The 15,704-nt window shown below is 32.7% G+C and overlaps 3 protein-coding genes across 9 annotated transcripts; all 3 read left to right on the top strand.

Annotated features, from left to right (window-relative positions):
• Positions 1-962: 962 nt before the first annotated feature.
• On the top strand, positions 963-2,923 carry LOC119637142 (nudix hydrolase 8). Of its 3 annotated transcripts, none has more exons than XM_038032988.1 (4): positions 963-1,195; positions 1,730-1,860; positions 1,930-2,021; positions 2,169-2,923. In XM_038032988.1, the coding sequence occupies exons 2-4, from the start codon at positions 1,749-1,751 to the stop codon at positions 2,805-2,807; spliced, it is 843 nt and encodes a 280-aa protein (XP_037888916.1). In that variant the 5' UTR covers positions 963-1,195; positions 1,730-1,748; the 3' UTR covers positions 2,808-2,923. The 3 variants fall into 3 exon arrangements, with proteins under 3 accessions (XP_037888916.1, XP_037888915.1, XP_037888913.1); XM_038032987.1 differs by lacking the exon at positions 963-1,195 and adding an exon at positions 1,207-1,506; XM_038032985.1 differs by lacking the exon at positions 963-1,195 and adding an exon at positions 1,207-1,527.
• A 279-nt stretch (positions 2,924-3,202) lies between these two features.
• LOC119637150 lies at positions 3,203-4,986 on the top strand. Of its 2 annotated transcripts, none has more exons than XM_038032997.1 (3): positions 3,203-3,930; positions 4,196-4,327; positions 4,379-4,986. In XM_038032997.1, exons 1-3 carry the CDS (start codon positions 3,892-3,894, stop codon positions 4,547-4,549), a joined length of 342 nt encoding a protein of 113 aa, XP_037888925.1. In that variant the 5' UTR covers positions 3,203-3,891; the 3' UTR covers positions 4,550-4,986. The 2 variants fall into 2 exon arrangements, with proteins under 2 accessions (XP_037888925.1, XP_037888926.1); XM_038032998.1 differs by having other exon boundaries at positions 3,204-3,930; positions 4,394-4,986.
• Positions 4,987-8,234: 3,248 nt separating this feature from the next.
• On the top strand, positions 8,235-11,976 carry LOC119637126 (serine/threonine-protein phosphatase 4 regulatory subunit 2). 4 transcript variants are annotated; one of them, XM_038032964.1, is made up of 4 exons: positions 8,235-8,332; positions 8,536-9,233; positions 10,141-10,329; positions 10,402-11,976. In XM_038032964.1, exons 2-4 carry the CDS (start codon positions 9,017-9,019, stop codon positions 11,955-11,957), a joined length of 1,962 nt encoding a protein of 653 aa, XP_037888892.1. In that variant the 5' UTR covers positions 8,235-8,332; positions 8,536-9,016; the 3' UTR covers positions 11,958-11,976. The 4 variants fall into 4 exon arrangements, with proteins under 4 accessions (XP_037888892.1, XP_037888895.1, XP_037888894.1 ...); XM_038032965.1 differs by having other exon boundaries at positions 8,237-8,682; positions 8,761-9,233; XM_038032967.1 differs by having other exon boundaries at positions 8,235-9,233; positions 10,165-10,329.
• The last annotated feature ends 3,728 nt before the right edge of the window (positions 11,977-15,704 follow it).

Here is a 15,704-nt window from a genome sequence, read left to right as displayed (position 1 = left end):
GAACGATTGCTGGTACAAAATTTGTAAACAATATTTTTTAAACTTTTCTTAAAAATTAAATAAATATGGAAAGTAAAACTCTTTACATATTGGATCTTCTTTTTATTTGTTCATATATGAGCATAAAAGAAAAACACATTTGGCATACACGAATGAAAGAGAAAATTTAATATAATGATGAAGACATCGTTTATATGAATTAATCACTAACAGTATATTACAACAGAACTGTTAACATTCATATTTATGGGAAAACTGTAAAAAAGAACGTTTTCTGCAAATGAAACCTAAAAATTTAAAAACTGGATTTAACTTAATTACTTTTTTCAATTGTCAAATTCTACATCATTTTCTATTCATTTCATTTTGCATTATGCCTGCTATTATTTACCATAGGTAGTTTGTTTATACCAAACATAAATAAACATCAATTTGGCTCTCATTTTTTGCGCCTGCCTTGGTTGTTAATGCATTGAAACGGAAAATTTGCGAAGAAGTGTTGGCAAACTGGTGACGATGGTACCTGATTAAACTCTTGACGATAATCAATTGTCTCCTAACAAAACCAGACGATAACACAGTACTAATCGCTTGCTTATTCTAAATTTTTGAATTAATAATTCATTTTCTAGCAGCTGTTTATAATTTTCTTTTGCATCTGTTTTTTTACAAACGCAACGAAAGAATGATAGATGTATGGTAACTTTGTTCGGTTCGTATTCAATACTATTGCAAAATTTGTTCTCAGCGAGAGCAATTTTATTGTCGCCCGATTTGACGTAATGAGAGTGCGCATTTGGCGACCATTTGCCTGCAAATTGGCCAACATGAATAGATTCTCTGATTGTCGTCGATTGTCATTTGCTTTATTGTTGCATGGTTACATGTTCACCCTTTAGGACACGAACGTTCATCATCATCATCAAATGGTGGTTTAGTCGCGAATTAGAGTTAACTTTCAGATACATGATTATCCCCATATTTACTTGCCTTACGTTGACAACCTGGTTATCACCTATTGTCAAATTCTCGCATGTTCATGTGTTTCAACAAAACCAAAGAAACTTTTTTAAATAAGTTTTTTTAACTTAGTCGCTATCAGCCGTTTATTAAATCAAAGCAAAGTTTGCATTTATTTTGTTTTTATAGCATAGTGTATCAAAAACTTGCCGACGATTTTATTTTGAATTTGCTTGTAAGCAAAGACAGAAATTAATTTGTATTTATGCACGCATTCACTCGTACATACAAGAGAATTAAAGAGAAAGTATAACAAATGTCGTGTATTTATTGTATAAATTTTCTAAAACGCAGAAATTATAGAATTTTATATAATAATAGTGTAAATGAAACGTCGACAACTATACGAACTTTGGTTGGGTTATCCAACAATAGAAGGGGTTTGAGAAAATTGCAAACAATCTTGAATACTATACAAAGCCTGTGGTCGTCGTTATCGTTGCCATTCATACCTCGACCTACGTCACCACTTACCATTGAACAAAGGTTATTAAGTGATTTTTGCAGGTTGGCACAGACTTTTTCTCAACTTTTATACCTCCTTGGATAGGAGTACACTAATTCTGTATTTCCGTTTTGTTATCTATTCAGGAGTTATGCCATATATCATTGTAACATTATTTAAAACGTAGTAAAATTTTTATTACAAGTACATCCTGAGTCCTCACGAAAATAATTTTTTTTATTTAAAATTTTTGTTTCTTCTCAGTCAAAGATTAGAAGACGTAATGGAGACGTCTAATGGAGTTTTTAAAGGAATCTTGGATCGCTTTAACGGTATTACAGTGGAATCAGAGCATGAATACAACGCAGCGGATGATTTTCCAGAGAAATTGAAGAGTATTATTTCTAGTTTTAGTTAATTAAATAATAAAATATATATATATGAAAAAATTCTTTAATCTTTAGGATCTTTAGATTATTGGCAGAGGAAACGAAACCGTGCGATATGGTTTAAAGTAAATGAAAAACATTCGAATTGGATTCCTGCTCTTACTGAGGTAAGTCACATATTTACCGCTCTTGTACACCCTCTTTTTTCCAATTTTATATTTTATACTCGCATAATCATATCCTGAAAGTACACTTTCTGCAGCTTTCATCAAATTTGTTTACGTTCTTTGTCACCAGTTCTATTTAATGTTTAGAACGGCTTCCAGTTTCATCATGCACGAGATGGTTATCTAACCTTGGTGTGTTGGTTGCCCGAAAATGAATATAAAAATTTGCCTCCTTGTGCTCATACTATGCTGGGTGTGGGTGGCTTAGTGGTCAATAAAGAATGTAAAGAAATTCTTGTGGTATCCGATCGTTATGCTCTAATTCCAAATAGTTGGAAATTGCCCGGCGGTTTTATCGAGCCCAAAGAGAATTTGGTTGAATCGGGGATACGTGAAGTCCACGAAGAAACCGGCATTGAAACCGAATACGAGACTATGGTTTCCATACGTCACTCTCATGGTGGCCTTTTCGATACGTCAGATTTATACTTTGTGATGGCTTTGAAACCGAAGAATTTTAACATCAAACGTGATGAACGAGAAATTTCTAAAGCTAAATGGATGCCATTCGAAGAGTATCTCAATCATCCGCATGTTCATGAAACAAATCGTAATTTTCTAAAAATTTACCTTGATTATCAGAAATGTGGACTTTGTTTTGTATTACAAAAGGCAAAGCACCAGATTTTAAAAAAAGAGTATTGTTTATATTTTATGAAATCTATATTGGAGGAGTCGGGCCAAGGAGAAGTGGTAAAAGAAGACTCAAAAAATTGTGATAAATAATAAAGCACAAGTTTTGTACCTATTTTTTACAATAAGTTTTTAAAATCAGTTGATAATAGAAATTTGTGATGCACAAATAAAAAGGCAGAAGAAAAAATAAATATGTGATTTAATTTTCTTATTGAAAATTTGTAATTATTTCTTACGTTAAATGTTTATACTATCTCTTGTGGACTATTATATGCATATTGCGGTCTCGTGAGCAAAGTATCGAAAGACATTGGTTTATGATTTAATATTATGAAAATGAATTGCTTCATAGTTCCTTATAGAATATATTCATTGAAATTTATTGAAGGAATTGATGAACATAAAATTTACAATTCAAAAATATTAAATAAACGAAGTGAAACCTATCTCTACCTACCTACTGTTTAGTTTTTTACGCACGTACAGACTTATATGTATGCCATAGTGCATATTCACTGAAAAAAAGAATTATATATGATACGGCTTTACAAGCGTTTTTGAGAATGCGATGTCGTATCAAGCGAATTATTAATAGAATTTTTACCCATGCAAATAATGAAAATGAAGGAGCAAGCAATCAGATAGCTACTAACTAGCAGCGTTACCCGTGTTATTAATAACAGAAGACACAAAAAGTCAAGCTTAATAGTCTCTTAGATTGAATTTTCAAAAAAATAGTGAACTATCTTGTCATTTAGTTGTCTCTGCAATAACAGACTTGCGTTTTGGATTAAAATCAAATCGTACTTGTTCTCTCTCTCTCTCCCGGTTTCTTTCTTTCTTTCTAAAGGTGAGTGTACATATCATATGGAACGTTAAGCGAACAACATTTTTCGTTATAAACAGACAAAAACCACTAAATATTTTGAGAGGAGGAATATAAACTTTTCCTCCTATCATTCCTACATGCATATACGAGACTGAAGACTGAGAAGTATTGGTGTGAAAGGCTAAAATTCTGGAATTTTAAAGAAATTGATTGAATAAGAAAAATCTGAAAAAAACGGATCAAGTGAAAGTAAAAATAGTTAAATAAAATTTCAGTTTTTAAAAAATATATCAAATTTTTATAAAGAGCTCTGAAGACAAATCCTATCTGCGTTTCCGTACGAACATGACTTCTTACATTGATTTAAGCACAGTGGAGAAATCTGTAAGTAAAAATAGAGAAAATCCCACACATATTTATATATATACCAGAAGAATAGCACCATGACCTATATAAGAATTGGAGCACCATCTGCCCCGCATGCACAAGGAAAGTTAATCCCAATACGAAAAACACTAACATAACTAAAGTAGGAATTTCGATTACACGTGCATCGACTCAAATTACTATTTTCATATCATAAGTCCTTAGAGTTCCTGTTTCTTTCTGATTTTATGTGAAATATATATTTTATTTGCACATTTTTTAGATGGCTCATGCTGGAACACAACTGTGTACAATGGCTCATAAATTACATCAAGTAGAACGTTGTTTAGATTGTTGTAATCTCGAGGAATTGGATGACCTAAATATGTTGGAGCTATTAGAATCTATGCATGAGGTGGGCTTAAAAAAACAAACAAAACAAATTATTTTCCTACTAAGAATTTAGTTTATCTTTATGCAGGTGCGTAATGAGTATCAAAACTTGCGCAAAGATATACAAGAAGTGCAACAATTGCAACGTGACGTCTCCTCGACATTACGCTGTCAACTTCGTACCATGCATCAGACGTATCAATTGCTAAAAAAACGCTTGGAATTAAAAGCAGATCAGCATTAAAGGCAATCCAGAGTAAAACAAAACACCTTCATCACGCCAATGACGACAGTGTCTCGTTTCTCTATTCCTCTCTTATCATCATAGGAGATGAAATTTGTAGGTGTTCTGTGATACAAGGAATATGCACATCGAGCACAGATACAGTATGCATACTTGCCAAACGTAAATAAAGCATTTACGTCTGTCTGTCTGTTTAAATGATTCATCATTTTAAAGTCAGTGTTAAACGAAAATTAAATAATGGATATATATATATATATATATGAAAATAAACAGATTTACGCAACTATTAAGTAAATTGCCTATATTTCAAAACAGCATTTATATTGTAAAACAATATTTATATTACGAACATATAGCTATCACCATTTACAATATCTCTTCATCTATCTATCTATCTATCTCTCTCTCTCTCTCTCTCTCTCTCTCTCTCTCTCCCTCTCTTTACATCTACGTCAAGTAAAATCTTTTATATTTTCGAACGCCTTAAATATTGAAATTGAAAATTTAGTAATAAGTAGTCAAATAAGCATTAAGCCGACTAATAGAGATAACATTAATTAGTCTCAAATGTCAGTATATATGAGTATGAATTTAAAGATTATTATCTTATTAATATTATAATAGATACTGATAATAAAAATTAAATTAAAAACAATGTGCGAATAACATCAGTAATTTCAGATTCATTTTTTTATTTCTCTACGCAGGGTTGCAGATCAACAATTTCGAAAATCGACACTTTAACGCCTCTCATTTATCCAAAAAGTTCTGAGCATTGCAAACTTTTAGAAAAGATATTTTCAAAAGAAAAAATCAGTCGTAATTAATCCAATATACCTTTTGAATTGCAACTCGCCGATTGTCCGCTAAAATTAGATTTAAACAAGTAAAAATGTTATATTTGGATGAATGAGATCAAATTTATATATCACCTTTCACTTCTCTAAAAGGCATTGTAAAGAAAAATTAATCTATCACGTCGTGATGTCCACCATACTTAATATAGAATTAACGCACTCATCTTTTCCCATTCTACACGCCAAGTCCTCCTATGCGATACGCCTATCAAGAGTATATGACATCCGTCGAAGAGCATTTAGGCAAATCTTGCACACTTTTTATTCCAAAATTTAACAACGAATGGCACCAATGCGGTGGTTTATCTTTCGATAAACAAGACAAGTTATAAAAAGCCCACTCGGCATCCTAGCCTCGCGAGCCTTAACAAAACACGTCTATATGAATCCAGAATATGCTTTAAATTTCAGAATTTCAGAAATTGTTTTGCGATCGTATTTAGTCTTGAATTTTATTCATTAACCAGAATTCGAGAAATTGTTATGTTAATCTCTATTATCTGCTTAAATTCCATGACACCATGGAAAGCCTATCTTTGTATTAATTGATCCATAATGTGAAAATGATCATTAATTACTCTGTAACAAAGCATTTTGATGAATATACCTCAACTTTAAAATAAACGGTCTTTATCGCTTCAGGTCTTACAATAATGCACATGGTATAGACAAAAATTGCAAATTTTATAATTAAAAAAAAAGTGTGTTTTTGTGTAAGATAAAACTAAATTAGATAAACAATCTTAAAATTTAAAAGAAACGTCCGCCAGTTCTTTCTGTCGGGTTTTTTCTTTTCGTTTTGTGCGTGCAAATTAATATGATTTATTATTTCCCATAAAGTTGTCGAGAAAGTCGGCAAACTTTAATCCCCAAACCAAAAATACGAATAACGCGTCATTGTGTCAGCTCCCTAATCGTTTCGTGTTAATTAATATATAAATATTAGGCAGAATGCTGCAACACATTATTTTATGCCATTTGATGAAAGAAGATCGAACTTCACAAAAGGAAATCGCCATTTTTCTTTTTCAGGTTCAATAACCTGTGAGCTGTACAAAACCAAAAAAAAAACAAAAGTTAAACCTTTCAAGTAATAAATTACATACCTGTACTTAATTGCGCTTCTAAACTGTACTCGGCATACCGTCCGCACACGCTTTCAATGGCTCTCGTCCTTGGACCAAAATACGTCAGTATATCAAATGTCGTCAAAATATCCTAAAAATTGCAACCAGTAGGTTGAACACAAAAACATGGACATACAGACATGCTTAGATCGATTTAACACAGAATTCTATATCGATTGATGCAATAAAAGCTGGAGCTACTATAAATCCCTCTTTGTGTATGTTACATACGTACGCACGAACCTAACATGCCATGTACCACAAGTGTGGCTGGTTATAAAAATATATTTCAATTAATCGTAAAACACAGGACTTCTTATAAAATAAAAGCTACATCTTCTTAATTGAAGAAAAAATGTATCTCTATATACTAGCGCGTTAGTTTACGTTTTGAGCACCATCAAACATTCGTGCTTACATAAAAATAATATATATACAGATATTTTCTTTTATTTATTAAGATTAATTGGACTAAATCCATAAGAATGGGTCATATATCCGCTCAAAAACAGTGGAGGAAGTAGATAAACCTTTTATTGCAATTTAAAAAAGCGATCAGTCATCACAGGTGACAGTCATCCGAGTGATGTATAAATTCTGGTGTATATAATGGTCGGTCTCGCTCGACTATGTTGTTCTTTTTTTTTTTAAATTTATTTTTGTATAAATACATTATCGTATTATTTTTTGTTGCTTTGTTGCTTTGCAACAAATGTTTTATTGCATACGGGACCGAATTATGCATACGCGTATTTACATAAAAATAATTGATTAGATACAATATTTAGGAAATACCCAAGCGTAATAGGCGTATGTATATCTAAATATAACAAGAATATTATTTCAGCCATCGGAAGGAATGTTCGGTGCGAAAACAAACCTCAATTGTATTATGATGAACATACCTACCTATACCTACCAAAGATAATGTAACCTTGTTGGGAAACTTAGGTGAACCTATAATCGAATTTAACCATTTAATTTAATAGTTTTAACAATTTAATTTTATAGTTTTAATAATTTAAGCATACTTTGTTCCAAACCTATTTACCTAAAGTAATTTTCATCTACCCATTGGGTATTGGCAATGCAATTGTTCATTTGCTGTCTCGGAGAAGGAGACGAAGATGTTTATTGGACTAAAAGCAAAGTTCGATATTGTCTTATGACAAATTTTTGATTAAAATAGTCTATTCTTTATATTACAATAAATAATTGACGTCAAAATGACTAACGTGAATCCGATGAAAATGAATGATTTGAAAATGTAACCCTTCAGGGTTGCCTCAGCAAAGTTATATTCGAGAAAAAAAAACTCTACATATGAAATATGAAATTTATTTTTCTGCTTTCCTCTTTCTCACTCTCTCTTAAACAATTGGTTACGAATGCATGTGTAATACAGCATGGTTTCGGTTATAAAATAAAATAATAAAACAGCTGTTGGACGAGTATTTTGTTTTTTGTGAAATTGCAAAGTTTTGCTTGCACCGAGTTGATTAATTATCTATAATTTGGACATATAAGCCACAAATCTATTGGCTTAGTCCATCTCTGTTCAACATACCAAAAAAAAAAAAAAATTATCTATAATTTGGACATATAAGACACATTTCTTATTGGTTTAGTCGATTTGAACCCAACGCACAAAAAAAGAAAAGACTGTTGCACAAAGTTTTTTGTATTATAACAACTAGACGTATTAGTTTAGTATAAGAAAAGATAAGGATGAAACCTCATTAACGAATATTTTCCTTTTAATATTGCATATACTTAGGGCAGCCGGCTTGAAAGAAGTATAACAAAATTTTTAAAATTTTAAAGTGGTTAAACTTGCTTAAAAACATTTTCTAATAAAAAATTTCACACATGCCGTGAATTTCACAGATACTCTTTCTTTTTTTTTTTTTTTTTTTCTTCGGAATGTTTAACATTCAGCTGCTTTTTTTTCTTTTTGCTCTCTTCTTTCAAGCTGGTCTTGCTCTCTTTGTTTGAACAGTTCTCCATTAACTTAAATGTCGCCCCTTGCAATTTAGTTTAAAGAATTCATAAAGCCCATAAAGCCAGCAGTCGCAGCAGTTGACTTTTCATCGTCGCTGTAGTTGCATCTTTGACGCTCGAATTAGTAATTTAGTGGATGTAAAAGGTTTCCAAATTAGTGTTTGTGCCTGTTATAAAAATTTTATTTAGCTAAAGTTAGCAAACTATACATATTTCTGTACAGATAGTAATGACCGTGGAATGGGTAAAGGATATTAAAGGTTACTTCACCCTTAACAGCTTCAATATCGGCTAGACGTGTGCGAACTACAAGAATACAGTTAACGGCCATTTAAAAGGCGACTACAACAACAGCGCATAGTGTGTGTCTCTACACCAATTTACTACTGATTGACGTTGAAGGAAAAACTTAATTTAGCACAATTTCTTTTTTACCTTGCTTGGAAATACAGTCTTTCTTTCATAAGTACCATTTAACAATGGTCACCATGGAGAACGCTGAAGAAGTTATGCAGATATTAGATCGCTTTACTCGTTTAAAACAAAAGGAGATACCTAAAGAATTGGATGAATATCTCGGCTATGTAGCAAAAACGGGCGATACCGTCTTTAAATGGTCCAGTCTTAAATATTTGTTCCGTGAAAAACTTTTGAATGTCATTAAACATTTTCACGACAACTCACCGCGTATTGACGGTAAGTAATGTAGAGAAAATTTTCAAAAAGAAGTCAAAGTTTATTCTTTTTTTTTTTTTTTTTATTCATTTTTAGTTTTTTATTTTCACCCTTGTGTAACCGGCTTTTTGTTCCGGTTTTTCCATTTCACATATAGACTTTCTCTTTGTAATATTTTCAACAGAGGAGGGAAGCAAACATATTTTTTTTTTTTATTTTAAATCAGCTCTAGTATTTTTCAGATGATTGTTTGATAATATTATATATTATAAACTTCTGAAATTTTATATCTTCTTTCTCTGTTCTTTAAAAGCTAAAGGAAGAGCCACCAGAAATATTTTTGTTTTGTGCTGTGCATTTTGTGTTTCACATTAAACGAGTTGTTTGTTCACTTCTAGTCTGCACGTTTAATCACTCTTTTATTTCAAGGACAAAAGGAGGGAGACAAAAAGGAGAACATAAGAAATAAATTCGACGATTATGCGAATATACAAACGTGACGTGCTTTAGTTTATTATAAAGGAATTGATGATTGCTCATTGATTGATAAAGTGGGAACATTGTTCGGATAGCATTAGTTTTTATAGACAGGACCAAGCTTTATGTGGATGCTGCATAAGGTCATCTGCACTGAGCCGACCTGTCGGAACTAGTTTGAAAATTCTCTACACCATAACCAAATGCTAGTTTGATAATTGTGGGCAAACCAGAAGTTAACAAAAAATTTTGAAATATGTAGCTCATTTCGCTATTCCTGCATTTCTTTGACATGGATGCATTTTTATGACCTACCCTTGAACTGGAAACATTTAGGCACTACGCTAAATTATATTTTAGATTTCATTAATCCGATATACGTACCTATTATAAATTTATCGAAGAGACCACGTGTCACGTTTGCTTGTCTTTTTCGTGCATTTTATTTTAGAAATTCCCAATTATCCCAATGTAGATCCGTTTAACTACGAAAGTATGAAATCATCATTGCTGGAACGTTTGGAACTATTTAATGCTGCGCCCTTTACCATACAACGTTTATGTGAACTGCTTATTGATCCACGTAAGCAGTATAGCCGCATTGATAAATTCATGAGAGCACTAGAGAAGAATATCCTTGGTAAGTTGTTAAAATATAGCAGTGTTTAAATTCTCCTCTTTTCTTACACATTTTTTAAAACATAACTTTTAGTAGTTAGTACCGTTGAGCCGGGACGTAAACGCACCGAAAGCGAAAATGGAGATTCATTGGACTCGGTGGTGAACGGAGATTTGTCATTGGATGTTAACGTCGACATTGATATGGAGGCTGAGTCCTTATTTAACATGGAAAGTACTCAAAACACTCAAAGTTCGAACGGCGATGTTAATAAAGCTGACGTAGAAGAGAAGAAAGAGACTGAAGACAAATCAAATGATAACAATAAGGCAGTATCGATAGTTACAGAAAGCCTCAATGTTCCACACAGAGCCGATGATGATATCTTACCCAATCCGAAACGAGTCAAATTAAATTTACCTGAAGAAGATGTGGACCTAGAAAAACAGTCCCAAAAGAAGGATTTGGAAAAGCCTAAAATGCTAACAGGAAGCGCAGAAATTAAGAAATCTGTAGATAATGTAGAGCCAAAAAAAGAAGAAAATATGACCTTGAGTGAGGAAGACGCGGAGCAAGTTAACAAAAAGGAAACGAAAATTGAGCACAAGCAACAAGAAGAGATACAGGAGAAAAGCATTGAACAACAAGAGTCCACAAAATATCAAGAAAATACAGAAACTGATCAAGAAAAAACAGTGGACAGTAAAGAAACTATTAAAGCTGACATTGAGCAAACTGGTAAAGAAGAAAATAAGAAATTGTCGACTATAACTGAAATAGAAGAAACTAAAGATATTGCAGCTGGATCCGAAGAAAAAAAATTGAAATCTACTGTAAACGAAGAAGACAGAAAAGAGGAAGCAGTTATAGAAAAACAAGAAGTAGAGAAGGGAGAGAAGGAAGTAACTAAAGAAAGACAAGAGTCTGAGAACTCGGAAAAAGAAAAACAACAGGAAAGTGCCAAGACGGACACCATAACACATGAAGAAGGAGGTAAACATGAATTTTGCAGAGAAATTATTGATTTGATAAAAGAAGACAAAAAGAAAGAACAAAAAAAGGAAGCGGTCACTACTGAAATTAAAGAGGATAAAGCGGAGAACGACATAAAGAAGATAGAAGAGAGAGAGAAATTAAAAACTTCCACGTTGATTGAGGAAAAAAAAGAATCTAAAAAAATCACTGAAGTGGACGTCAAAACTAAGGAAATACCATCAACTTCTAAAACATTAGAAGAGACAATAGTAGAAGTAAAGGAACCCGTAGTTATACTCGAGCCAGTGAAGAAATTATTGGAGGACAATGCTGTAGAAGAGCAGGCGGATACCGTGACGCAATCGATCGCTGCCACTGCCAGGGAGCAAGAAATTGTAACTGCTTCTATTACCACTAGCGAGACAACTGCTGCCGTACTGCCGTCATTGACACTCAACGATCATCCTATGATTGAAGATTTGGCTATAGAAGAAGTACCACCTACTGTCGAAGAGGTAGTAATGGCTGAACCGCCACCTTTGACAAATGAAATGACCATTGAAGATGTCCTACAAACAACACATACTATCGTCGGTATGAAAACTTCCGCCACTGAAGATGAACCAGCTGGTATGGAAGTTGATGACACAAGTCAAGAGGCGATGGATCAATAAAATGTTCTTGCCGCATCTCTTCCATATTATTTTCGATAAGACATCACTCGTAAATGGAAGCTATCCTATTACCAACTTTTGCTTCTAACTTTCAACGAAAGCTTGCAGTGAAAAGAATGTCAACCGCAATGAATCCAATTGAGAAATTATAAAATTTTATTTTGAATCAATTAATCGATTCTTTATCAAACAATATGGAACTGTAAGAATTTATCATTAAAAAGTATTTTCCTTTTAATGTTTCGTGGATTAAATGGGTGTCGACGCTGACAGTATTTCAATACATTTACCGCTAATTATATATAGATACTTACTTAAAACAAATATATTACTATCAAGACGAATGGTGCATCCACGAAATCTCTTTGTCGATTTAGAAGAAATATGGACCATTAAAATAATTAAAAACCGAAAATGTATATACCACGTTTATATTGGAACACATTTGAATTGCTATATTTCTATAGTCCTCAATGGCTTCATTTTGTCAATAAACTTAATACTCCTTCCTTTCGGTGACGTATCTGTTCATAGAAAAATCATGAAATTGTGATGTAAACATTAACGATGAAAAATTTATATTTGGAATAATAGAGAAATCTTATGATAGAACAAAAATCTTCATTTAACGTCTATTGACTCTGCGCTCTTAGGACGGCTTACGTCCTTCATATTTTAGGTCTACTAGATCAGCTATAGCTTTCTACTTTTATAAATATCCAAAACACTATCTTGCATAATAAAGAACAATGAGTAAGGCTCTGCAATCTCTTGAATCTTCTATAAAAAGTGAATATTTATGCAATAAAACGGCCAGGGGGATTCAATATCTCATGATGAAATTTATGTTAAAAATTGACCCATAGTAGCAACTTAGCAAAAAACAATTAACAGCAGAGAATTTGAAAATGAAGAAAAATCATTGACGAGCAAGTTAAGTTTGCTAAATTTGGATCATCTTGAGTATTCAGTTTTCCCACTTTTGATGTCAAATTAACTTCATTAGTTATTAGTTATAGATTCAAATCACCATGAATTTTTTAACCAGATTAAATTGGCCAATAAAATGAGCATCATGCTATGAATCCAAGTTTACGCAATGCTGTAAGAAAATCTTTAATAAATTTTGGAACGAAATATTGGAATAATGAACGATATCTACCTAAATTTTGCCATATTTCGATTTTTATCTGTTAGAGCTGCAGTAAACACCATATGTCTCTAATTGCCTCTCATCGAAAAAACAAATAGACGTAATTTAAACGTTATTATTTCTTTTTTATAGCATTAATTTTCATTACATAACATCTAAAAATTTTTAATTAGCGACACAGTAATTTGAACAATAACTGAGATTGGTACTAATCCGATTTGAGAGATCAGTAATTCTTTTGATTGCTCACATTCCAAAATTTTATATAGCGGTCTAGCGGATTGCCATTACGCCAATACCTGATCCTAAATAAAACCGTTCTCGAGATCTCACATTTTGCGATCTAGTTAAAGATTTTCAAAATATTCTATCAAAGTTTACATTCGTTTTACGTAAAGTGAAGAAGGAATACAAAAAAAAAGAACAAAAACCGAAAACCTTCGGCTATTCATCTTAGTAGGACCTTATCACTAACACACCTGCGGGCGAAAATCGACAGCCGTTTGATCAAGGTATTTCCCAAATTTTATATTTTGTTGCTGCACATATATAAGTTTGTTGCTTTATTGGTGAACCCTAGAAGCATATACCGCTGGTGTTACGCTTACCGAGTAACATTGTGCAAAAGGTGCATGGATGTGTATAAAGGTTAGTATTATAGTATTTAATATTTCGAAAATCTAACTATAGTTTTCGAAAATTTCTCCAGGTCGCTGGAGTATCTTACAGGAAGAGCGGAACAACTGTTACAGCCCGAAGAAGCTGAGACAAATCGTTAACGCTGTGCGTCGCTGCACAACTAAAAAGTGTGAGGAGACCATGTTCTAGCACTTCAGACGACCTATGAAGATGGTGGTGCTGATGTTTGTGTGGACGCACCACAATTGAGGCAGTTGGGTGAACAAGTTAAAGGATTGCTGGCACCAAATTTGTAAACAAAACAATTTTAAAAATGGAAATAATTTTTAAATTTATATGAATCTTCTTTTTACTTGTTCATATATGAGCATAAAAGAAAAACAGATTTGTCTAATAGGACTGGAAGAGAAAATTTAATATAATTATGAAGAAGACATCAGTTGTAGGAATTAGTTACTAACAATATATTATAATAAAATCGTTAAAATTCACTTTTTATAGAAAATGTGTAAAGAAGAATCTTCATTGCAAAAGGAACCTATAAATTTAAACATGGAGTTTAATGCTAATACCTTCTTCAATCTCAATATTCTACGTAATTTTCTATTAATTTCATTTAGCAGTGGTATTAATGCTTACCATATGCAGTTTGTTGGTACAAAACGAGTTAACGTCAATTTTGCTTTTATTTCTTACGCCTCTCTCAATTATTAATGCATTGAAAATGAAAATTTGGGAGGAAGTATTGGCGAGGTGGCGACGATGGTACCTGATTAGTGTCTTGGCGATAATCTGCCTTACAAAAACACCTTATTTGGCTTATCATATCGTTAAAGAAATAAAAATGAGGAAATCATCAATGTAACTGTAAGCAGACAGCATATGATTTGAGGAGAAAAAATGAGAAAATCCATACAAACCTAAAAAAGCTTTAATGTTTATTTACTTATTATTTCAGTACAAAAAAGTGCAATGTACAACGGATTTTAGTTGTGTTACGTGCCAAGAAGGTAAATTTTTAATTAACAAGGCAAATCCTTTTTTTTTGTCTCTATATTACTTTGCGGGTAGAGGCTAGCTTCCTCAGTTTATTCCCTGTCCGTGAATAACTGGTGGAATAACTAACCGTGAGATTTAGATGTTTGGACGCCTGAGCTTGTGCTAGTTGTTGATCCCGATTGTTTGACTTTACGGATAAGGGATGGGTAGCTCAGCTTAGTCACTGACGCTAACTATTTGACCAAAGGCTTAGTGGACAGGCGGTTAAGCTTAGCCGCTATCCTTGAATGACTCTTGGCACAGATAGGCATAGTATAGTTGACTGAAGACAGGGTTTGTTCACGAAGCCGTGAAAAGCAAAGTGTAGCAGGGAAGTTGTAAAATAGAGTTAACAGTTTAAACGAAGTGCTGAGTTTTCGTCCCTATAAACTATATTGACGTGTAAAAATAGAACAAGAGCATTTCAGTCAGGCAAGATCGATCATTAAATAGCCTGCACCACTTTGCGTAATACAGTTATTCACTCATTTTGGATATACCAAAAATTACGCAATATTGTCTTGCAAAATATGAAAGCCCGCCAATTGAAGAATACCCAAGACATCGCATAGCGTGCTCCAAATTGAATTTGCTTCCTTAAAATTTTATTATTTTTCAATTAGGGTCAAAAAATGGACCTATGTGCTCCAACTTTCCTTCCGATAATTTGTTAAATTGCTACTAAGGACTAATTTTCATCATAAAATAATATAAATTTACCTTTTTTCTGAAAGATTTGCTATTAATGAGAAAACTTATATGGAGTGGGCTCCAAGAAATAGACCCATGTATTTCAATTTTGGGTCACTTCATTTTTATGTCAAATGACTACTATGAACAAATTTTCATCAGAAAACATTAACACTTCTCAGCCTTCTTAGCATATACAAGCTTGCATTTGTTGAGAGTCCTTATAT

Source organism: Glossina fuscipes, unplaced genomic scaffold, assembly GCF_014805625.2.
Source record: "Glossina fuscipes isolate IAEA_lab_2018 unplaced genomic scaffold, Yale_Gfus_2 43, whole genome shotgun sequence".
Classification (NCBI taxonomy): Eukaryota; Metazoa; Arthropoda; class Insecta; order Diptera; family Glossinidae; genus Glossina; species Glossina fuscipes.
The sequence above is the reverse complement of the archived record's forward strand: the minus strand, read 5'-3'. Positions and strand labels throughout refer to the sequence as shown.